Source organism: Dermacentor albipictus, chromosome 2 (genome assembly GCF_038994185.2).
Source record: "Dermacentor albipictus isolate Rhodes 1998 colony chromosome 2, USDA_Dalb.pri_finalv2, whole genome shotgun sequence".
Taxonomy (NCBI): domain Eukaryota; kingdom Metazoa; phylum Arthropoda; class Arachnida; order Ixodida; family Ixodidae; genus Dermacentor; species Dermacentor albipictus.
Genome location: NC_091822.1, coordinates 127841866 through 127867349, shown reverse-complemented (window position 1 = coordinate 127867349; position 25484 = coordinate 127841866). Strand labels below are relative to the sequence as shown.

At 45.4% G+C, this 25484-nt stretch overlaps 1 protein-coding gene across 3 annotated transcripts in view; it reads left to right on the top strand.

The window, feature by feature from the left end:
• LOC135897397 (Na(+)/citrate cotransporter-like) overlaps nt 1-24790 on the top strand; it is a 52596-nt gene extending 27806 nt beyond the window's left edge. Inside the window, exons 7-13 of one of the 3 annotated variants that reach the window (XM_065426009.2) lie at nt 360-491; nt 4114-4233; nt 8079-8168; nt 9652-9759; nt 11948-12131; nt 20909-21208; nt 24044-24789. In XM_065426009.2, coding sequence (XP_065282081.2) covers nt 360-491; nt 4114-4233; nt 8079-8168; nt 9652-9759; nt 11948-12131; nt 20909-21208; nt 24044-24169 — 1060 coding nt within the window. In that variant the 3' untranslated portion in view covers nt 24170-24789. Of the gene's footprint in view, nt 1-359; nt 492-4113; nt 4234-8078; nt 8169-9651; nt 9760-11947; nt 12132-20908; nt 21209-23672; nt 24023-24043 lie in introns of those variants that run through there. The other 2 variants (XM_065426010.2, XM_065426011.2) reach the window with 2 other exon arrangements.
• Nucleotides 24791-25484: the final 694 nt, after the last annotated feature.

The window sequence follows — 25484 nt, the reverse complement described above, 5'->3', positions numbered from 1 at the left end:
AAAAGGCGCTTTCTGTTTTTTCTGGAAGGGCGCTGTACTGCACTAAGGCTATGGATGTGGCGAAGACAGCTGCACAGTCAATGATGTTGTTGGAAAGCACGCGCAGTACGCTTTCGTGACTATTACTTTTTTTGATCGCACGTGAAGTATCTCCATTTTCTTAAAAAGTGACGCTTAAATATTTTGGAGTATATACGTAGGACTTCGATTTTTATTTCACTGTCGTATTATTCGGAATAACTTTAAAAAAATGGTGTGCATAGCTTCGTCGTTAGCAGTTGGGGGGCGGGCAAGGGGCTTTCTGGAGTACCATGCATTTGAGCAGGCTTCTTCAGCTATCATTGTTGTTGGGACAACAGGATCTCTGAGGACACGCTGATGCGGGTTCGCAACCTGATGCTGCTGGCAGTCGCGTACGCTTCCAACATCGGCGGCACGGGCAGTCTGATTGGCACGCCTCCAAACATTATAATGGCTGGATTCGTGGAGAGGTGAGATTCCACATTCTCTGAACACGGCATAGTTCAGCATGCGAAAAAAAAAGATTTAAAAAGAATACGGGGTTTTACGGGCCAAAACCACTTTCTGATTATGAGGCACGCCGTAGTGGAGGACTCCGGAAATTTAGACTACCACGGCATCTTTAAGGTGCACCTAAACCTAAGTACACGGGTGTTTTCGCATTTCGCCCTCATCGAAATGCGGCCTCCGTGGCCGGGATTCGATCCCGCGACCTCATGCTCAGCAGCCCAACGCCATAGCTACTGAGCAACCACGGCGGGTAAGATCATTTTGTCACGCGTACGTTGCCGAGCTTTTTTACGGCAACCGTCATTTCGCCGGATTGTCGCTGTTAGCTATTTGTCCCAGAGCGCAATACGTGCTCATACTGTATCCGAAACTTGTCGAATGTTGAACGCAGATTTCGAAATTCGGGGTTTGACGCAATTCCCCTCTGATCGGGAAGAGTCACGATAAAAAAAAATGAGAAGTTCGACCAAGAAAAAAAATGTTTAGGGAAGAAGCTAATGGATGTTTCGGATCGCACACTGAAGCCTTGTTCCCAATGAAATCATTGTGAACAAGCCGCACATTCCGTAGCGAAAGAGCCTTGTCTAACCAGATGTGATGCGAATGCTGTTGTAAAATCTCGAATGTTTAAGCCGGCGCGCGAGATGATTCCCTAATGTACTGCGATGCGTCTATGAATCGCGGACTGGATCGACTTCCTGAGATACGCTTTTCGACGACCGAAGACCGTGCTCGCAGCTGTCGTTATGCTGCGAGCATTTATCGTTTTTTTCTCAACAGTGCCGTTCACCTAGAAAAGAACCGAACTCTTATCTCACGATCTTGGCAGTGTTTGAGTCTTCGCCGTCACTAGAACGTGGCAATATTGAAGCTCCGAAACGAATATGATGAACATCAGTGAAAGCAGTTCCTTCCCGCAATTTGTTTTTTTTTTCTTCTTTTTTACGGCGTAAGCTGTGTCGACTTCGGGCTGAAAGATTTCACCATCCAGTGAGGAGTTGTGCGTGCAAGGTTCGAGAATGACCCACGCGTGGCTTATAGTTCCGAGTGCGATGAATGGCATTCCGAATATCGTCAAATCCCACCACGTTGTCGAGTTTGCCATCTCGTCAGCTGTGGTTGGCTCACGGGGCCCTCCCGATTGGCTCAGAAGCGTCGCCCCATAATGAAATGTTCCGCTTTGCACTCTAATATGCACTCCGTATGTTTTCTGTATAATTCTTAGGGAACCTTTCGGAATTACGTGTGAATTCCGCTTTAATTTATCCCTAAGAATCGTATTGGAAACGTACGAAATAAGTGGAGCGCATAAAGGACGTTTCTGTACGGCTATGGCTGAATTGAGCGACATGAAGCAACTTGACAATGTGCCCAGAATTGCAATCCCGGAGCCATTTACTTTGGCGAACGATGACGGCGTTCATTGGCCGGCCTGGAGGAGAACATGTATCGTTGCCAGAACTTTCGTATTGAGGTAATCCAAGCTCTCCCGTATGAAGTTCATCAGATTTCTTACGTTTGTGGGTTCAGATTGGAGCTTAGTAGCTCTGGAGCTTGCATATAATTGCATGGAAATGGAGGAATCGGTTTCTTTTTTTTCTTCTTTTTTTTGGGGGGGGGGGGCATCCACTGCAGGGGCTTTGCCGAAGTTTTTGGCATTTCACAGAAGAAATTATTAAAATCAGCCGACCGTGGGAAGCAGATATATTGTGTAGACCGTCAGTTGTGTTTAAATTCGTGAAGATTCCAAATTTTCAGGAAATTCAAGTACCAATTTTACAACTCGCCAATGAATAATGATAGAACAGTTACGTTAACCGCTCCTAATAATCGATCTTAAGAGCACAAAATTTATACAACATACACCGCTCTGAAGTACACCATTAATTTCTTAGTAGGGCTCCAGCAAAACCTGCGGAAACATTGCAACGCCTTCGCGTAAGCTGTAAATTTATATGTAAAATTTGTCCTCTTGATATGCTCTAACAGATGCAGTTTATGGTACTACGATACCTGTTCTTGGTGTTGAGTTACGAATTTGTAAACTTAGTGCTTAATATTGTTTACTCACTATGAATTTTTTTTCTCATTGGAGATCCCAAATCAACATTATGCTTCATAGAGATGCTATAATTTAATTTTGTCTCGCAAACGCAACACATTTCATTCAAATTCGTGCAGCGTTTGATTCATAAAAGCGTTTGTTCGTTTTTACATGTATTTGAAAATCGAAATTGAAGTTGGCTTCGAACTAGAAGCCCCAGTCTTTCACGCGAAGGAAAGGCGAATGCTCGTTTTTCAAATGGAGCATGCATGAAAGAATGCCATGGAATTATTGATCTGCCGCTGACAAAGTGATGAGGCTGGTATGATTCCTTCCTGGTTAAGTGATTTGTTTTGCCTGCCAGGTCAATTGCCATGCATTACATTGTACTCTGTCACGGTTGTACATTCCTACGACGAAATCGCCTCGTCCGTTGCTTTTGACAGCACAAGCGGCGCAGACTGTTGCCGTGAATATCGCAGCGAACGCCTACGTTTCTGCTTTATCGCTTTCTCGGCAACGGTAGGAATTATTCGCGTTACGTCACCTTACGCCATCTTGTAGTCCCACAACAGGCTCTTCTTTGCTGCTGGAGATAAGCAAATCGAGATTAAACTTTTCACCGTGCAGGGTCTAGAACAATATCGCGGCTTCGACGACGTCAGAGTGTACGCCCTGCACACCTGGAGCCGAATTCACAAAGCTTTTCGTTCGTAAGCGTTGCTTTTCATTGGCCGATCGCCTTCGCTAATAATGTGTCCTACTTCACTATTGATTGGCACGAAGGCTTTTAGCGTAAGAACGCTTTGTGAATACGGGCCCGGGTTTTTAAAAGCGACATTGTTGCACGCGCGCAACCCGCGAGATCACTGCAATCGTAGCGGGCGAGCAAGTCGCCACGGATATTATACCCTTTCCTCTCTGACATTTGTCAAGTACCTTCCTTATTACGCGAAGATAAGAAAGAAGTTCAAAAGTGCCAAATCGTCGTTTCTCTGGAAAGTTCCTAGAAGATTTCTAATTTTTTCTAAGTTTAATGACTATTGAAGCTGAATAATAATTCTCGACCAAATGTGCTACTCGAGAATGTAAAAACAAAAATAAAGTTATGACTTATCAATCAGCGGCCGATAACATGCATGCATTCAGTTGCGTCCTCCCATTCTCAGCCGCCATTGTTATTGACATTAATATTAATGTTTACAGCTAGGCCAATTTTAGTCGGGACGTCCTGTGCTTGAAACATATAAAACGTAATTCATGGCTATTTAAATGTGGTGTTCTGTGCTGCTAGCCTTGTCCCCAATGCAGTTTCGTTGTTTTTTCTTTTTGTTTTCTTCTGCACAAGCTTCTTATGAAGGGATGTCTGACCTGAAAGTAACCAGTGGAGAAAAAGTCAAGTCGTCCCCGACAGCCGACAAAATAAGAATCGCACTGTGCTTTAGATTTTTTTTTTCCTGATTGTGAGCGTCGCATCCACGAGTGCGGATTCCTTCGAAACCAATCTGTAACCAATCTATCTATTTTCCCACTTGCAGCCGCTTTCCCACAGCCAACGAACCCTCGTTTGTGTCTTGGATGTTCTACAACGTTCCCATTATGCTGGTCCTGCTGCTCTTCTCGTGGATGTACATGCGGAGGCTGCTATACGGCGCAATGTCAGTTTCGTTTCTTTGCGATTGATTTATTGATTGATTGATTGATTGATTGATTGATTGATTGATTGATTGATTGATTGATTGATTGATTGATTGATTGATTGATTGATTGATTGATTGATTGATTGATTGATTGATTGATTGATTGATTGCCGGAAGTCGAATGCGCGACATTGCACTCGAAAGCACAACGCCGTAGCCAAAAAAAACCACCACGATGGTTAAAGTACAACATCAACGTGACGTACAAAACACAACACCTTCACAATAAACAGGCGCAATAGAAACTGGTAGAAAAACTTGAAAACGCCGACTGGTACGGTGCACGAATGATATAACTTGCATAACGCAACACGAGCGCTTAAGGTATAATGAAAAAATCCATAATAATGAAGGAGAATCTGCATTTTATATGTAACTTTTTTAAAAAACGAACCATGTGACAGACGGCACTCTGCCTTACCAGACGCGTATTCCCGGTGGCATGGCTATCTGAGAAAGCTTCCAATACGGCATACCTATGCATACGACACCCGGACAGCATCGGTTTTTATGCGAAGCATATTACGAGAGCTCAACCCAGCTCCTCAGGCGCGGCGGTGTCGCCTTCAATACCACGTGACACCGTGACGTCACGAAAGAGGAGAAACGGGGCTCCAACTCGCGCCGTCGCTCGCGGCGTCGCGGCGGTATATAAGCAGCTACGCTTGCCTCTGCTAGACACTCACGAGGTGAGATGCCTCCTGGAGACAGAGTTACTCGTTGGAATGAGAAGCAAAGGTTGCGGCTTGCTACAGAGACTGATCTTCTAGGTGGCTTTGGCTCAACTCTTGCAAGATGGGCTGGGTGGGAATCGAACCAGGGTCTCCGGAGTGTGAAACGGAGACGCTACCACTGAGCCACGAGTACGATGCTTCAAAGCGGTACAAAAGCACCTCTAGTGAATGCGGTGTTGCCTTAGAAACGAGCTGATTCGAAGGCTCAGGCGTGCGTCGCTTGCTCAGGCGCACATTTCGTTGCCGCGCCGAACGCTGCGTTGCTCGACGCTCACCGCGTCCAATGCGGGGCGCGTAGTCGCTGCGCCGTAGCCCATTGTCTTACACCCCTTGGCGGGTCGACGGGAACGCTGTCGCGTTCCACTCTTGAAAGCGAAGCAGAGTAACGCATGAGTTGTTTCTTCGTCTAGCCGAACCAAATATAGCCAAGCAACAGCAGTTGACCAGGCTAAACAGTGGTTCAACAACTAAAATAAAGGCTAGTATGCTTCGCATCCTGGGCTTAACCTTAGCTAAGCCACAGCCATTTTTTTTCCTTTATAGGTCGATGTGCTCAGGCAAAGTGCAACTACCCCTTTCTGCTCCTAATACCATAAGTTCCCAAAATGAAGCTAAATATAAGCTGAACCATGACACCCTAAAAAAGGAGCCTCCGGCACTCTCTTTGTTCCTAGAGCGTAATAAAATATTCATCAGAGCATGATTCTCCCTGAAACAACATTAATTTGAAACTATACTGACTCTCAATATCCCGACCGTTCTAAGCAGACTGTAATAGCATAATAATCGGCAGACAGGATGAGGAAAGTTTAAAGTGGAAGAGCAAAAAAAATACAGGTGAATTAGTTATGTAAAACGAAAGGCAGTCGACGCGAATTCCACCTGTTTGATGTAAATAACGAAAAAAATTGACAGTCACTTAAGTACCCTTACGTGATTTGAATGCGAAAGCATTATGCCTTGTCCAAGTCCTTGTCCTTGTCAAATTAAAGCTCCACCATAGTACACCTTAATTCGTTTTAATCCACTTTAATTCCACTTAGTTCATTTTCTTTCTGCCTTAATTCAATTTTGGGAGTGTCTGAGGTCAGTTTTTTTTTTTCGTGGGGGCCGTGGCTGTACACCGTGGCTGTTCACTGCGGAATTAGCAGTGCGAACCGGGTAGATCAAGCGCCGGGAACGTGACGTCATCACCTGGGTTTTGGTACCATTTTATGATAACAACAGACGCGGGATTTTTCGTCTCATAAAGCATATAACGCCTTCGCATTATCAAAAATTATGGGGTTTTACGTGCCGAAACCACAATCCGATTATGAGGCACGCCGTAGTCGGGGACTCCGGAAATTTGGACCACTAGGGTTTTTTAACGTGCACCTAAAACTAAGTACACGGGTGTTTTCGCATTTCGCCCCCATCGAAATGCGGCCGCCGTGGCCGGGATTCAATCCCGGGACCTCGTGCTTAACTGTCCAACACCATAGCCCCTAAGCGACCAGTCTATCGCATCATTAAAGCAACAAATGTATATGCTGTTCAATTTGTAACATGCCGAATCATTTCGTTATAACAGGGTATCACTGGCTCCCACGTGATTCAAGAAATCTAATTAGACCAACTTTATTTGCCCGTCTAGCTTAAAACAAGAGCTGCAGATTAGAAAAAAAAATGAAAGAGAGAAAGAAATGCGGCGGAACCCACCTCACGGTGTCTGTCGGCGGTAATACGTTTAGCATTGAATCAATATGGCGACGCGACGTATTGCCACCATCTAAAAGAGTTATGTATGAGTCGCGTGCTGCAGCGGGACTCCTCTCTCGCGCTTCCTTCTGGACACGCTGCGCCATCTAGCGGCACTGCCGAGAAGTCCGCACACGGCCTCCGAGACGAGAAGCGCGGCGCCAATAAACGCTGTGAATTGTTCCCTCGCTTGCCGCACACTCAGTGTCATGTACTCAGTGATCCGAGCTGGCGGAGGTGGGAAAACGGTTAGATACAAACATACATAGATACAAATAAACATACATGCATATACGCAGATAACCCCAGGGAAGTGCCTATAATACCTTGACAATGCTAAAGCATTAAAAGAAGGAAGCCGGGCAATGCAATAAACGGTGCTAGTTAGCGCAAGTCGTAGCTTAGGTCGTAAAACCGCCGCGCGACTGCCCGCTAGAGGTACATTTGCGTGTATTCGTGGGCTTCTTTCACGCTTGGAAGAACACCTTTATTTAGAGCGTATTGAGCAACAAAAAGCTGTCTCGGGAGATTTTTATGTTGCTCTACAATCTTGTGATTGACACTTTTCACTAATCATAATACTTGAAAAGTCGAATAACTATTTAAGACTAATAATGTATTACGCGCAATGCAACAAATTAATCTAAGTACCTTCAAGCGACGGCAAATAACATTACCATATTTCTGTCCAGCTATGTGGCACTTGCATATTTTTAAATCTCGATGTGTGATAGTTGGGACACCCTGTATATAGTAAGGCACTGGACTTACAGTTGACTTTATTTCAGTAAAACGTTGTCCTTAACAGACTAACAGTACATCTTTAATGGCCAGTCGTAGCCGCACTTTACTGCATCCTGTAGTGACTGTAGTGACTGTATCTGAAGGTATAAGCTCTATGCTTGTAACAAGGACGGGCGCGCTCAGACCTTTGTCAGGGTCAAACTTCTAGATGCAGAACGCTTCCAGAATTTCTTTCCCGTTGGGTCTTCTGTTTCCCAATAATTGGCACATTTCCAACTTGCGTTGTACAACCGCATTGCTTCAAGTCTTCACGAAAACCTTCGTTGGCTTGGAATGCTCGCAAAAGTTCTGATATCGCACGTTCATCAGCATGTGTAACATATGCTATTGGCCACGAATAATACAAAGACTTGGCAGTTAGCGCTTTGGTATGCTTCGGTTTGTGTCGTCCCTTCCCTTTTTTTTTTCTGTGCAACACGGAGCCCAATACAAGCTGCGAAAGTGGGCTCGTCGATTCTGTGACACAGCGGTTCCATATGCCACGACGCAGAAGCGTCAAACAACCTGACGCGCATTTCATTTTAGGGACGAAGGGACGCGGACCTCCAACCCAGACGCGGAGGAGGCAGTCATGAGGGAAGTGGCCAAGCGCTGCGACGAACTCGGCCACATCACGTAAGATGAAACGATTGATCTTCCTTCCGAATAGTGGTGCGTTTTCCTGCTGTAATGATGATGATGATGATGGTGATGATGATGATGATGATCACCACCAACAACGACAACTACTTTTTCTTCTTCTCCTTCTTCTTCTTCTTCTTCTTCTTCTACTTCTTCCTCTTCTTCTTCTTCTTCTTCTTCTTCTTCTTCTTCTTCTTCTTCTTCTTCTTCTTCTTCTTCTTCTTCTTCGCCGTTGTCGTCGTCTTCATTATGTCGCTACAGGCGGGGCAAGACTAGCAAGCAAGCTATGCAGTAATTGTTTTCAGTGCCTGATATGTACTGAAACTGCACTGATTTGAAACGACTGACTGTCAAAATTACGATGTGTTGCTCCTCCGTTAAGCGGGCCGCAATCGTTAGAAAATGAGCAAACAGGATCGCAAAAGCTTTAGGTGAAACGAAAAAACAAAAGAAAGCAAATGAACTATTCATCTAGAACAAAATGCGGACCACCTGATGTACACTTGTTCCGGGCAAATAACTCAAACTTAACAAACACAAATCCATTGATGCGTTCCAAACATGCCGATTCATTTAGGGCAATATTTGCGCTGAAACTTCGGTGATTCTAAACTCGCGGCAGTCTCAAGATGTCGACGGGTTACTGCTGTGTTAAGTAGACCGCAGCAGTACGAAAATGTGCAAACAGGATAGCAGAAAAATACTTTGGCAAAAACAACAACCAAATGGAACACATTGGAACGAAATGTGGTCCACTTAAAGTCCACTTGTTCACATAAATAACGAAAAAGGAAAACTACCAAACGTCACTGTTCTGTTTGAAGCCTTGGGTTCGGGCTATTCACCTTGAAAAACGTGCTCACAAACAATGACTGGTCATCGCTGTCTGGGCGCACTATCATATTTCGCAAGTTCTTTCGTCACCGCAGTGAAGTATTCCGAGAAGTATCCGGAAGTACCCGGCTCTCTAGTTTCACTTCGACAGCGCCTATACATGAAGTTCTTAAATGAGTTCTTAAACGGAAAAACGCGGAAAAAGTTTAGAAACAAGAGCAATAGCAGGCGATTGCTCGTGTACGCCACTGCTGTTGAACAGTATGAATGGCGTAGATACACCCAATCTGGAGCAGTTCCCCGTAATTGCTTCTATGAGTAAGAACATTCTTGCAGATATGTTCCGCTTCGTTGAGGTAACTGTGTGGAACGAGATTAGCATGTTCCACTTTCTTAGTCAAAATTATGTGAAACAGCATTAAGAGTTATATGTAGCATGCAGCGGCGAGGAGCACGGCCTAAGGAAGAGCCGACGCTCAAAGATATTCGTTCCGCGGAAGTGCCACTTCATAAGTGAAACATTACACTTCAGTGGAACCTGTATGGGACCAGATTAAGAGTGTGTTGATTCTAGAGAGAGAGAGAGAGCAGTTCGAACGGCGTTTCCTCACTTATACTTCACTTTTTCTTTTTTTCTCGACAGATTTTCCGAGTCGGTGGTCACGTTTCTTTTGACGTTGATGATCCTGCTCTCCTTCACTCAGAAGCCGCACTTCATCCCCGGCTGGAGCGACGCCTTTGCCCACCACAAGTACGCGGTTTCTCGCGAAGCAACGGCCCACGCGTTATCGGCGGTGTCCAAATCCATGCCACGACGGCGCCTTTCATGATGCGACAAAATCCAATCTCGTAGGCGATGCTTTTGCGAGCTCCACGCACCGGAAGCGGTTGCCAGTGCTGAAACGCATCATGATCGCCATGTTATGGACATAACTTGTTGAAGAATTGTTAATGTGACACTTCTTTTTCCCTGTTTTCTTTTATCTTTATTTTTCCTCCCTTAAGTGAATCAGCGCGGCTACTCGGCGTGCCCTACGATTTCAGGCGACGCCGGGGACGCATTGAAAATCCCGGAGGAAATAGTCTGGCTTGCGTCACATCCACTAACTACTAGACGCACGCTTCTGAAGAGCTGTGATTAAAGGCTGTAAGGAGAAATAGACAATTAACAGCCCTGCAGCTTGGCCCCGATCGCATCGATCCTACGCGAATACTACTCTTATATATAAACAATTAGGCCAAAGTACAATTTGATTGCAAATAGCCCGAAATGTCTCTAGAAGTGTAATGTACCAGTATAGATAGTAGTCGTAAATTTTATTGCAATTACAATTATTTCTAAATTTTTATTCCACACGCCGCAGATTACCTCGGTCATACAACGCACGGGCCGCCCATGCGCTCAGCCGCGCGACCAGCCATGCGTAAGCCATGCACGGCCGCCAGGCTTGAGGAGATGTGCGCTCGCCTCCCCTTAGCGTAAGCTAGATCACGTGACCTCTTTAGTATCGGTAAATTGCACTTCTAGAATTCCCGCAACAGCTACGCGCAACAGCTACCACGTAAGCGGTCGATTTCAAGACGCCGTTTCGTCGAAGAAGCAGCTCCTTCCTGCTGCTGTCGGCAGGCGCCAGCGCAAGTCTGTGCCAGGGCCGGCTTTTCAGACGCCATTTTTCCCGTAGGCGAAAATGCTTTCTCATCTTTGCCTTAAATAGCAGGTGACTAACCGTGCCAAGTGTTATATTAAACGAAATCGACAACAAAATGCGATCGTTTTGCGAAATTTGAACAAGAACAGTGCAGCGGTGAGCGCAAAATCTTTTTTTTTTTTTTGAACGCGCGCAGCCAAATATTCAGAAGAAATCGTGCAAAATCGCGTTTACAACAAATATAGACTAGCATTTTGCCTGTCTCTACTTTATGTTATTAATCCTCATTAAAATATTTATATCTGTATTGTTAAGTCGCCCGTGCCTGTAACAACCCTGACTCTATATATACCGTTTTTTTTTTCACTAGTGCACTAAGTGTAATTTGCTTATTTCGACTGCAGACCAATTAACGTTAGCAGTCTCTGAATCGAAGTGCTTCTGGAAGATGCACATGATGGTTTGAACATATTTGATGGTTGAACATCTTGGCAATCAATCACAATGTGCCGAGATATCTCCGGATTTTTGCGGCAGCAAACATGCCTCATCCTGTTGCAAAAATTTGCTGCGGTATATTTTTTGTCCTCAGGCAACCAGCTCGGTCCTCAGATAGCCAGCTACTGCCCCTTGTGTTACCGTAGAGGTTCCCCTTCCCGATATATTCTTTGCCGTGTTTGCAAACCTTGACGGAAATTATCTTGTTATCCTTTGCATCAAATTTACCGTCTCCATTTTGCTCCCTTTCTTTATGACTCCGAGTTGTGTACTTCTACTTCCGATTACTCTGTACTTGGCTGCCAAACTTTCCTGACCTTTTCCTCTATTCCTTGTCCACGCTTTTGAGGTAGAGGTATTTGTGTACTTTTCTTATAATTTTCTTTTAAGTCATGTTCCTGTGTCCCCACGCAGTTTCTTTTATGTATTTATCGTCACCATACCGAATTTTGCAGAAATAATTTGACATATCCACTTTTCCTACGCTTCGAGTTGGCCTCGCCCTTCAATCGGTCATAATCGGCTAGCGTCCTGTTAGTTCACATGGTAGAGCTACCGAACCGGAAAATCGTTGCTCACGGGTTCGATGGCCGGACCACAACAAATCTTTTTTTCTCCAACTTCTAAGCTTTCTTTCTGATAATCTCGTATGAATTTCCTTTGTAGCTTCCTGCTACACTTGGGCGGATGCCATTTCTTTTTCATGACGCTTCATCCACCTTTGCATATTTTACGATATCGATGTGCCGGAAACTAAGTGCGATGGAAACCCCTGAATTTCTCGGTGCGCAGGATGATCAAGTCGTCGGTGCCCATGGTGGTGGTGATGACCCTGCTGTTCGTGATCCCCCGGGAGAGCAACGTGCTGGGACAGGGCGAGCAGGGCATCATCAACTGGAATGAGGTGTCCAACCACGTGAACTGGGGCACAATCTTGCTCATCTGCGGCGGCATGACCATCGCTGACGCTTCCACGGTAAATGTATACTGAGGCAGGGCCGTACACTTAATTCGAGCCGATGCACTCGATGATACCGAGCTGATTTTCGCTTTCTTATTTCGATTTCGTTTCGTGTTATTAACGCACCACAGAGTTTGCAGGTCCTTTTATTACACATTGTAAGGTTCCAGTGTAAAAAACGGCCTGGGGAGAACTCCGAAGAAATTGTCAAATGAGCTGATCTCCAGCCTTTCTCTCTGTGCCTGGGGCTGACGGGCGCCTGGGCCCGTTGCAATAGCCGTTGTGTTTCACACGTGCGGAAGAATTTGCCTTGTTTCTCCTTTTTTTTTAGTAGATACAGCATTGTATATTTTCTTATGATAAAGAGCGTAGATCCATAACTAGAACTTAGCTAAAAATCTAGCAGTGTACCAACAGCACTTTTTTTAAAGCCAGTCAAATATACTAATCGAATTGTGCCAGAACCAAATGGAATGGAACCGAATATCTAATATTCTTTAATATAGTTCTAGAATAATGCGCCGGCTTTTTCACCTTTATTATGAAACAACGTTCGCATTCATGAAGTTGGAACTTTTGTCAGTACAACGCCATTATGATGAATGTTCGTTAAGGGGTTATAAACCACAAAACCAACTAAAAATGCAATTTCTTTATTGTAACGCTGAAATGTGCCCTCATCCATGGCAAATGTTTGCGCAAAGTGGTATCCTCAGATGGGCACCGGTAAAGCATTTAATATGGTGCCAAAGACGCCCCTGCCATTATCTATTTACTTGCACAACTGTTCACAAACACAATGTCTGTAACTTCTTTAACGTTTTCCATAGACCAGTATAGGCCCCAAAAGTGTCATAATAGCCGCGCTAGTTCCCGTACGAACACCCGATTTGGTGTAGGTGCATAAAAACCAGGTTTGTTGGACCATCCATAGTGAATGCCACTATTTATAATGCAAATAACTACAACAATGATGGCTATCAATGCCAAAAAGTAAGTTTTTGAGATCCTTGGTGTCACACCAGGTGTGTTTTGTGATGCTGCGCTGAACAGGATGGACCATTGAAGAATCAGATAGGCAGACTTTCAAGCCACTGCCAGAAGCAAATATATATATATATATATATATATATATATATATATATATATATATATATATATATATATATATATATATATATATATATATATATATATATATATATATGAACGCAAACAAAAAAAAGAGGTGTGAAAAATCAATTCAAAGAAAATAACGCGAAGGCTACGCGACAGGAGCGTTCGAGGCCAATTTGTCGGAAATTAAACTCTAAATAACATTTCTCTCCAAACGCCATTTTCGCTGTCACAAAAGGAACATTTTCTCTCCAACCGCTGTACTTTCCGAACAGGGTATTTTGTGAATTGTTCGTGAGTGCTTAATATGACACCTACTGAACCAAATTAAATAGGTTACCACAAGATTTTGGTTTTTCTTTAACAGCTTAGCCTAAAAAAATAGCCGAAAATTTAGTTCATTAGCGTGTAAACATTTTTTACCATGCAATGGTAAAAGCTACAAATATTATTTTGGTTCAGAACAATGCCCACTGCATATAACGATACTAGAAATATTTGTAGCTATTTTGCTTCGTAGGAAGGTTCAGGAATAATCCTTCAATAAAGAAAGAAAACATTACAAAATATATTTTAACATTTTCAAAAATGTTTAGTAACTTTGGGCCAGATTTACCACACATTTAGAACGTATCTATATATAATAGGCAGCTATAGCTGAATACCTAGGTCCGCTATCAATCCATCCCCCCTAAGTGAAACATTACGAACAAATAATCATTTTGTTCGCTCATTCGCGAATCTTGAGAGCATGTGTGACTCTGCGCTATCAGCACGAAGTTTTCAAACGCAGTCTCGCGAGCCCATTTGAATCGTTGTTTACCTTTGACGCTACAGCAGAAGCGCGCTTCGTCTGGACGATGGCAGAGTGGGAAAAAAAGTGAATTCGCAGTTTCGCCCCAAAGGCGAAGCATTGATAGAGCTAGCCAAGTATTAAGAATTACACGAAGTGACGATTGTAGCGTCATTGGCCTAGTAAATCGCTGTAAACATTCGCTTACTAATTAAACTAAGAAGCATGCTCTCACGCACGCATTGACAAACGTGAACAGATGTCACTCAATAACCACGATCACTCACTGTCACAAATACTCGCGTAATAAAGAGCGCCAAAAGCAGCGAGAGGACGACTGCTGCTGCCGTTCGCCTCATCGCGTCCCCGAAACATCGATTACGTGACCGCCGAATAACACTGGACGCGCGGGAAGAAAGCGCGCATCAAGCCACCAGCCATCTCGGCTCGCCCTTATTAGTCCTTATACCCGCCGCATGTTTCCTTGATGATGCGTACACCCTCAGCCACGCGGACAGCCATGCGCAGCCACGGCCGGGGTCGAAGAGGAGACGCGTGCTCGCCTGCCGTAGCGCGCGCTCGATCACATGACCTCTAGTAGCACTGCGCGCGCAAGAACATGACGGCGCATCAAGCTACCGTTCCTCTCAGCAGGCACGTACCCAGGATATTTTTTCGGGGGGGGGGGGGGGGGCAATTCAAGGTAACTTTTCGATGCGCATGAGGGGAGGGGTGTGTTTACTAGTACAAATGTGAATAACGCCCACCGTTAGCCATAAAGACGCGTAAACCTGCGAAAGAAAAATAAGCTGTATATCACAGGTATACATACGCCTGTGCGGCACACCTCTCCCTTACTTAGCAGACAAGGAACAACATCAAGTGGATTCATGCAGGAAAGAAGCCCAAGAAGGACACTGTCTAGAACAAGTAAACAAGCGAAAGTGTAAAATAAAGATTTCTAGTAGCGTATTTTGAATTAGCTCTGGAAGAACTATAGAGAAATATATATTTGCGTAACAATCACAGTTCTTCTGGATCCCTCATTTACTGCTTTACCAAGTTCAGCGCCAAAACCTACTGCTATCGTTATTTGGGAAGTTGCGTAACGATGCCGTGGCCGCTTGTTCCGCACAACCGCGTAGAGCGCAAAACGCTGCGCTTCTAGACGCACTGCGCCCACCGCGGAAGGTTAGAAAAACACCCACATAAGCACAGCAGGGAAGTGGCTACGTCAGGCGGCTCGACTGATAACTGTAGAAGCGTCATTCAAAACACACGGAATTGTTCTACATTTCCGGCGGCGTTCTCTCTACTTCCATTTTAAATAGAAAGGTGTTGGTCCATAAATATTTTCGCAAATAACGGTTAACTTTGTTAATTTTCAATTTTTGCTTCCTGTTTGGCTGTTACCTTGGCTCTCTCCCATAGCAGATCACTTAATTTCTCAACCCCTTGGGACTCCTGTTTCCAGTTGCCAATTTGACATGAGAAGGGCTGTAAAATTAGGGAAACACCAGACGTGATAATGGGTGATAGTCATACTGCTTATGGGTTTATGGGTTACTGCAGGGTTTGATGATGGACGCTGCTTCGCATTATTTTCGTTTCCACCTTATCTAACCCATATAACTGGTATATAGTTCCAAGGATCGGCCAGCGTCGCTGCGAGCCACCACTCGGAGAAATAATGAAGCAGAAAGAAAAGTTAAACGCAACTGGCGATTTCTCTGGCTGCAACTCATTCCACGAATATACAAACCGGCTGACCACGAACCGAATCCCTTTCCTGGTCCCTGGATCATTCCAAACAAAGAAGGTTGAACTAACGAAGCAACAGCGGTGCGCGTGAACGTTGACTAGATTGTGACAACTGAACGCATCTCGATTTCATCGCGTGAGCACCGAATCGATGAGAAAAGAGGCCTTCACACCCCAAGAAGTGCCGATAACTACCGCCATCCAAAAGGATTGAAATAGGCAGCAAAATCTAGAGTACCGAATAGCTGTCAAGTCTCAAGATTGATTTGGCGGCACTTAGGAATGTGTGTGAGAAGTGGTGGCGGGGGCAAAGAGGGGGGGGGGGGGGTACGTGCCTGCTTCTCAGCTCCCCTCCGCACACCTTAGCACATCTAGTACCCGCAGCATACAACGCGCAGCCCACTCTTCCTTGCCGAACTTAGCGAACTTGAACTTTGTACGTAGCTTCACGGAGACGTCGGTGACGAAAATTTGCATGGAATGTCCACATAGTTGCTACCGAAACAAAAAGCGTTCGTTCTATACTGGCAATGGTCGAAGCTGATGGTGCCACTATTCTATCAAGGAACGTTGCAATTATGCGTATTCAGAATTAAATCGAAAATACTAGCTCAGGCGCTGCATGCACAAATAGAACTGCCGAATGCCATGTGTCAACGCAATTTTAGTGGGAATGATTGTGGGTTAGCCTTCAGAATCGTGGTTCCCCTGGAACGTAATATACTCTAAACTATATACGTAACTCCTCGTATTTTTACGTTTACTTATTTTGCTGCAATACTACTTCCGTGTCATGCTTGATCGTGCATTGTTAGCGATGTCAAGTATTTAAAACCTATTCGAAAAAATTCAAATTTGCAAATCGTGCCGATTCGAATCGAAGGCCAAATCGAATAGGATAACTTTAGATTCATTATTTAAATTCATTATTTCAACACACCAATAACGATGTAGATGTCATCGAGTGACAAAATTGTTTTCTGTGAAACAAATAAAGGAAAGCAAAAACCAAACCAAGCACAAAACCAAGATAGCCAGAAAGGTGTTTCAGAACAGTAATCTAAATTCTAGAGAAGCAGAGTTCGAGACAGCAGAGCTCTGCGCCCGCACAGTGCGAACATCTTCTCGGCAAAGGAATGTTTCCAGTTTCTGTAGAAATTGATCACCCCAGCAGCTCATGTGCTAGTTTCGCCGCCTCCGAGCTCCTGCCCGAGCGATAGCTGTCGCGCCGACGGCATCCAACGAGGATCTGCACATAGTTATGGCTCTCAAATTACCGCTTGCTTTCAACGACTTAACATAAGTGTGAAGCGTTTACCATCTGCAGGGTTCTTTATATCAATTTTTTATGCTATAATATTTTTCATATGAAAAGCAATGGTCGTATACCGCACGTGGCATTTTTGTAGAGGAATTGCTAGGCAATGCGGACCTACCTCGCATAATGTCAAATCGAGATGACTAACTTAAAAAAATTATACTTTTCTATTTGGAACATGGAGCAGCTGTTTCTATCGTAGTTTTGAAGGCAATCATATTTTATAGCGCCTCTATTATTTAGTTTGAAAAATCGCATCTAATTAAAGGGATTCATTATCGAATTTCTACACTGAAGCTGGGGCCCTGTAACGTAAAAATTATTCCAATATGATTGTATTCCAATCTCCTTACATCAAATTTACGTAACCGCCGACGCAAGCATCGGGCGGTGACCCACAGGGTTGTCTGAACAGATCAATCAAACGCTCTCGATCATAGGAGGTCACTTTTGTTTGCTTGAAAAACGAATAACATTGCCTACGTTGAGCGGCTTGTCGTATCTAATTGGCTGACAAGAGGCAAGGAGCACACGCAATTGGAGAGGGATTCAATGGGGCCGAGCCACTGCATGCACTGAAAATCGATAACCGGATGAAGAGGGTGGTGCCGACGTCTGCAATTGGCCCGCTTTCCCTCACTTAGCTTGTGGTGACTGGTCGAAAATCGCGGCGCCATGCAACGGAAGCTTAAAAATGACACTATAACGGATCCTCAACAAAGAATCATTGGCAGAACGAGGTCAAACACGTGCCGAGAGTGCTCGAAAACTTTACACGGCCGCGCTGAAAGCTTTACACATGCAAGTAAACCCATGCTCTCCGACAGGTATGAGTAGCCAGTGCCTTAGTGATTGGCGGCAGCCATCTTTTATTCCTTTCGGAGCGGGACAGCCTGCGGCTATTCAGAAGAGTATTCAGTTTTGTTCGGCATATTAGTATTAATGCATCTTTAATGCATGCACATCACTTTGACGCGGTGAGTTTTCGCTATTTTGTGACGTCGCGTGACATGCAGATAAAGTGGGTGCAGCCCGAAAACTCTTGACCTATAGCCGAGGGCTAATGTTGAAAAGGCGTCGAATCAGAAATAACTATTTTTTCTTTTGTTCGGACAAATCATGCATAATCAGTGTGTACACGTCTTATCAGATGGGGAGCTATCGCGGTTTTCTTGACGTCGTGTGAAAGACAGGCGAAGTGGGGGTGGTCCAAAAAAGTTTTCGACCAATCACGGAGGACTGATTGCGGAATTGGAATAGAAAAGTTTGGAATAGCTTTACGTTACAGCGCCCCTGAATGTGGCGGCGGCGCGCGAAAGGCAGCCCCGCTATGACGTCCGACGGAAACGCCTCGTGACGAACAGGGCGTGACGAGCATCGAATGATGGCACGTCGCTGCAACTACCGACGCGTAACGTCGCGGTAGTTTCGGCGCTCATTCACTTATTAAGCTAGCACTTTGGTTTAGCACATCAAACTCAGTTCGTGGTTTTAGACACTGTAGGTGGTGGTTCGGATAGGAAACGACGTAAAGTATACTTCATATTTTCTCTGAGCTACACACACGGTTCTTTCTAGTACTTCTTCCAAACAGGGGAATAATTGTATTGAGTTTAGTGAGTCGTGACTGCTACTACCGCAGTGGGAACGTAACTGAGCCGAGAATAAAGACAGCAATACGATGTAAGCGTTGTTGTGGCGGGGTCTATGTCGCGTGCGCCGTTTACTGCGCTTGCGCATTGATTAGTTGCCCTAACAGGAGGACAAACTAAAGCTTGCTCCCACCCTCCCACCGAACCCAAAATATGTACGATAACACAGAGGGAAGTGTCTTGATATATTTGGGACTCGAGCATACGGTCGCCTAAGGACAAAAACGTACGGAGCAAATATTCGCAGCAGAACGAGGCATGTCTCTGCTTCGGCAAAAGTGCGGAGACAACTCGGCGCGTCCTAATGGAATGCGAGGATATTGAGCCAGCGAGACCCCGTAGGTAACGTACACCTTCCACGAGCGCTTGGATTTAAAAAGCATTAACTGGTCAGTAGTCGAAATAAGCAAGAGATGTTTAGAGTATCGGTGCAAAATTTTCGGCGGATAGCCCATCTCACGATGATTGTCGACGGTAATGAGTGTAGCACTGAATCAACAGAGCGACACAACTTATGGCCACCGTCTAAGAGAGTGACGTACGAGTCGTGTACCGCAGCGGGTGTCCTCTACCGCACTTCCATAAGGGCACTCGACGCCATCTAGCGAAGCCACCGCGAAGCTTGTGCGAGGCCTCTGAGATGCATTGCGGGTCGGTGCGAGCGAACTCCGACAATTGTTCCCTCGCTTGCCGCACACTCAGTGACACATTCTCGGTGACCCAAGTAGACGAGCGGTTCATTAAAGCACGGCACATACCTGCAGTGCATTTGTGGCGTACCTTGCTAAAGCGTCGGGTTGCCGTGTTTGAGGAACCCTTGTGACGTGGGTTCGATACCACTCAGCACCGGCGAAATTTAAGAGATCTTTCAGCACAATGCGTTGGCATATTCATGGACTCAAGTATTCATTCATGGATTCGTATTCATGGATATAAGAGATCTTATTTGCCATTTTAGAGCGGCGTATTCACAGTGACCACACACCTAGTTACTTAAGTTTGCGTCAAAACATAATTGAAGAGCACCACACATACAGAGTGAACCAAGTTGAGATGGAAGAGGCTCATTGAAAACCATCACAGACCGAGTGGCGCATTGCCAGTACTCCAAGTCGGCGTCAAAGAGGCTCGTTGAAGAGCGGCACATATGTACACACTGTCGCATACTCAGTGACCCAAGCTGGTCGGGTGGCTGGTTTCGAGCCCTCTTACGTCAGAACAGCACCGCGTTAAGCTACTTATTCGACCACAGACTACCCAGTGACCCAACTAGGCGGGATAACATTTAGACAGGTAGATGGATGGAAAGCCCCCAGAAGATATGTGTGTCAGTGCCTCAGTGGAAAGGGACGCTAATAATCATTATAATCCTAAGAGGAAGCTTTAGCTCGGGCCCAACTCCGACGCGGCCTATTCAAATACATGTAAAACTCAAAAACCTTTTTCTGAGATAGCCCACACGCCGATTTTAATGAAATTTATTGCATTTGAGAAAGAAAGTTCAATTCTAGCGACTGTTGGAAGCGGAATTTGCTTAACGGCCTGAAATTTGTTCAGCAGATTTTCAAAAATTTGAAACCTTGAAAAATAAATAGAAGCACGAAGTTTACAAATTAATAGCTCTGCATCAAGAACAGATATCGCGGTTCTGTAAACGGCATACATTAGATCATTGAAAGCTGACAAATTCGATGCGTCATTTTACCTCTTGCGTGAATTTATTACGTTGTGTACAATGGTTCTGCAAAAGCTGTATTTCCATATTACAAATTTTTTTTAGATTAATTTGTAACATATTAATATTGTCCGCTTTAGATGCATTATTACATGCAAGTCACGTAATTATGGTATCATTTTTCGTTGTCGAGTTATATAATTGTAAACTTAAGTTTCGTTTTCTGAAAATTTTCTATTTTCGCTACTTTTTAATGAAGAATCGACAACCTAAATCAAAAATTCGAAACCAACGTTCACTAGATTTAAAACTTTTGCCGAGAAAAGCGAATTCTCCTTTTACATGTATTTAGATAGGAGCACCCGAGGTGAAGCTTCCTCTTAAGTTCATCTAACCGAGATGGGGCATTAAGCGGAGCAACGCTTTACAATACGGGGATGAGCTCACGCGCGTAGTCGTGCCATTTCCATCGCGCAGGCGTCTGGCCTATCGGATCTCATGGTGGTAGGCTTGGAGCTCCTGGACCCCGTGCCGGACTGGATGATGGTGGTGCTGCTGTGCCTCCTCGCCTCGGTGCTGACCGAATTCACGAGCAACTCGGCCATCTGCAAACTCATGCTACCCGTGGTGCTGGAGAACGCCACGCACCGGAGCATCCACCCGCTCTACTTCAGCATTCCCACGACCATCGGGTGTTCGTTCGCGTTCCTGCTGCCAGCTGCGACGCCACCCAATGCCATCGTCTATCACATGGGCCGCATGACTCCTGGCGACATGGTGCGTCCGCTTACACTTGGAGCACCTTGCGCGGTCCTCTTCCTATAGGTTACGTGAGAGTACTCGAAATTTCCAATGTGGACCGAGGTATTTGCCTTCGGACAGAAGTATTCCATTGAATACCTCGATGCAAGATTGAACAGAATGCCCAGATATGGCAAAATAACGTGAAGTTACTGCGAATGATTGAGCCTATACTTGTCATGGTGTGACGCTGGCGCATAGAAGCTCGTGACCTCTTTAAGCTTACCAGGCATTGTTCTAACTTGTCGCCTTTAGAGCGCAGCTTTCAGGCGCCTGTTCTTCCTTTTGGCGTCAGCGTCCATCGGCGTCCCTCGTCAGCGGCCCTCGGCGTAACCAAGTGAACGAGCACAGCAAAGGATGAAAGCGCGAACGCGGAGCGCAGCGGGGGAGGAAAGACAATGTGAGGGCAGTGTGAGGGTAGCAATGTGGGTAGCAATGTGGGCAGCAATGTGAGGGCGAGAAGAAAAGCGGCAGAGGAAGGTATGGGGAAAGCGTGAGAAGGAAAGCATAGCGCCGCTCAAGGCAAGTTCTGCGTCGATGACCGCTACGAGATGGCGCTAGAGTAGCGCGCCATCGTCTATGCACCGATGGCACGCGGCGAGCGCGTTCACCGATACCATGTATGCAAACAAAGCGCTTCATGAGCGGACGTCTGTCTGCGGCGGCTGCTGGGAATCGCGCTCACGTGTAACACAGGCGCTGCCTCACGCAATCTCCCGACTAGCGAAGCAGTCGCGTTTGCAATGTACCGCGCGAAACAGATTGTCTGCGCCAGCCAATACATCGCGAAATGAAAACACGTGCAGAGCTGCGCTCAAATTTCTTATTACGGAGTATCGTAACTGTCGGTGAATTTTTACTCATTTTCTTACTCGAGAGAGAGAGAGATAGAGAGAGAGAAAACATTTATTTGTAAAGATATTGGGTGATTCCTCGTAGAGTGGAGCCCTTAGTTCAGGGCCCGATTGGCTCGCGCCACTCCGCATGCACGCCGGATCAGCCATCGCTGCTCTTGCAGGTCTAAGCTGGTCAGCGCAGTCTCCCAGGAGGAAGGTGAAGGTGAAGGAACAGAGAAGTAACCCGGAGGGTGTGGACAATCCCAGGTGCAATGATATACTGTGGGCTTTGCTCCACAATAGGGACGAGGGATATTCTGTGCCGTGGAAGAGGTGAAGATAAGAGAGGCAGGGAAATGAATTAGTTTGAAGCTGTCGCCACGTGACGGCATCTTCTCGGTTATGGGAATTATGTGGTGAAGGGAAGTGTCTCCTGGTATCTCTCTAATATTGTAGAGTTTCAGTGTAGTTCAGTGGTTCTGTCGGTGCGTCGTCTGGGTTGGACACCTCTTCCAATGGCGCCTAGTTAGCGAGCTCTCGGGCTACCGCATTAGCGCGTTCATTACCATGGAGATAAGCATGTCCCGGTGTCCAGACGATACGCACCCTGTTTAACGCTGTGGGGTGTAATGATGTAAGGATGCGGTGTGTCTAGGGTGTCACCCTCCCTTGTGCCAAAGTCCTGCAGGTAGTCTGTCAATCAGTGACCACTGTGATGGGTCCATCCGGTGCCTGCATGGTTGAAGCATGTGCGATGGCTAGGGCGATAACAGCCTCTTCCGCCGTGCCACTGTCCACAGTGTCGAGTGCGGCCGAAGCCCTCAGAATGTCTGTAGTATCTAGTACGACTAGACATAGGGTACGTTTATGTGGGTAGCGGGCAATGTCGGTGTATAGGACTGGTGTGTTCAATGTGTCATCGCTAAAGAGTCGAGCCAGGGCTTGTGCTCTTGCCTTTCTTCGGCCTTTATGACGGTCAGGGCGCATATTCCGGAGAATTGAGGCCACGTGAATTTTGTTGCAAATGCTAAGCGCAAGAAGTGTGCGGTTTTGCTGTTGTGGTTTTCTTGGGAGTGGGTATCCTAGCCGGGATAGAATGTGGCACCCTTGCAGTGCTTGTTGCAGACGTTGCAAGTGGCTGTTCCGTCTTGTTCCCGTTAAGTTACTTTTTTAACTTAAGGACTTTTTTAAGAAACTACTCTTTTATCTATTGAAACACAAACTTAACTGAAACACCGATGCATTTCGATGAACACATTGAAAATTAATATACCGAGACTGGTTCTGTCCAGAGGATTCGTTCCAAGTGGATTCACCATGCAAACTCAGCGGCTCTGATTCACACACTGAAATATGTGGCGTAAAGTAATTAAAGAAAGGTAATTAGCGTTACTACATTAATTATTCAGTTGAACATTTTGATTTCTCGTAGAAGTAAAGGCGGCCTGAACGGGCAATTTAGATCAAGGGTTAGATTGTGCTATATCTGCGATAGGCAATCTTTAAAATATTTGGTGCAGCTGAAAAAAAACACACTGTATAGTCTGCGTGAATATAATGGTCAGTTCAAGTTGTAGTCATGTTCTTTGCCTTTCCTGTTGCAGCGTCCGATTCTCAATCGGGGCGTGTAATACGAGCATTTTGCGTACCGAACCTGTGGTGGATGTTACAGAAGCTCACGTGGTCAAAATTTATCGGGACACCTTCCTAATGACCGTATCTCGTAGCTCCTTGTTTGCTTGCTTTAAGGTGTTAAGCACCGTCGCTGAACCAATCAACCAGTTAATCAATAAATCAATGTTTCTGGTGACCGTTTCATTCTCTTGTGCCACAGTTTTGCCTGCTGCCCCCTCTTCAGTGGTAAAAGCTTGGCATTAATTTTCACCTTATTCTGCTCTTTTTTTTTCTCATCTCCTTAATTCACGTTTTTTCCCTCCCTTCCACGACGCACCGTCTGACCTGTTGCGCACACAAGGCTGGACCGGGATTAATCATGAAAATTATCTGCGTCACAACAGAGATCATCGCCGTCAACACGTGGGGATCCTACGTGTTCAACGTCAACCATTATCCCCAGTGGGCAAGGACCAAGCCATACTGATTCCACGCCACTCCAATGAAACCGTCAGCATATAAACGATAACGACTTACATATGTTCACCTTGCGTATTTAACTTGAACTGTAGAACATAGGTGACGCCACACATGAATTATTTAAGCAATTTTAAGATTCTAAGGCGTATTAACAAATTAAGTAGTGAGGTCGTACGATTATCTAACAATTATGATTGATTCGCGCATTTCAGGCGTTACGTACGTGTTCTGTATGTTTTACCTTTTTCGTTGCGTCGTTGTACTGAGCTTGAAACGTTCGGAATGATTGTAACACAGCTCGCTGTCGATCTGCAGTCAAACCTTTTTGGCATCGCCATGGTTGTCATCTCTGATGAACTAATCTTGACGCAGACTAACATAGATCCATAATCTTTTCTACATTTTACGTCAGATTGGCACCTTGGGTCGCTACGCTAGAATAAAGTCTTTGTGTCCGGCCAGGTCGCCGGCGCTTTGTCCCGGTGTAATGTACGCGACAGATGGCACATGTCACTAAACTGACCGCAGGCAGGCCTTGATCAAATTGTTTTCGAATTTCCCGCCTTTGATTTCGAGAAAGAAATATTCCAGCCACATTTGAGTAACAAACAAAACCGGAATGTGAAAATAAATATGTTGAAAACGCTGTTTTGTTGCGTGTCTGTATTTGTTCGCGAATTGCGCGAGTCTAATGTGAAGTACACCGCAGAAGTGCGACCCGGCCATTTCACTCTTTTTGCCCATTGTTTACGGCATGCGCGTTGTGCAAAACAACAATCAGATGGCGGATGCTTTCAAAGTCACTTCCGTTCTTCTCCGTAAATTAAGCACCCACGGTGTGGACAGTTGTAATTCAGAGACGGCAATGCTGTTAACAATATAGCCGGTAACAGACAGACAGACAGACAAAGAACTTTAATGACAAGGTCCTGAGAAGCTTTGCCTTAGGGCAGAGCTGCGGGCCGCTCCCACGTGGGGACTGCAAACAGGCAATGCGAAAAGCCAGACACCGCAGGATTATACGGTACTGTGGTGGATAGGCGGACAGCTATTCTCGATTTCCCTTTCGCGCAAGCGTCTTCTGACAATTTTCATACACCAGCTCACTGGTCAGCGATTCTTACTCAATGGGTTCGGAAGTTTCGAAAATGCCGGTCTCAGACGAACCGCTTACACAACACATGCATCTCTTCCCTCTTTCTTTCCCTCTTCCCCTTCTCCCAATGCCGAGTAGCTGGCAAGAGGAGTATACCTCAGGCCGACCTCTCAGCATTTCGTATTATTAAACTTCTCTCTCTCTCTCTCTCTCTCTACATTACACA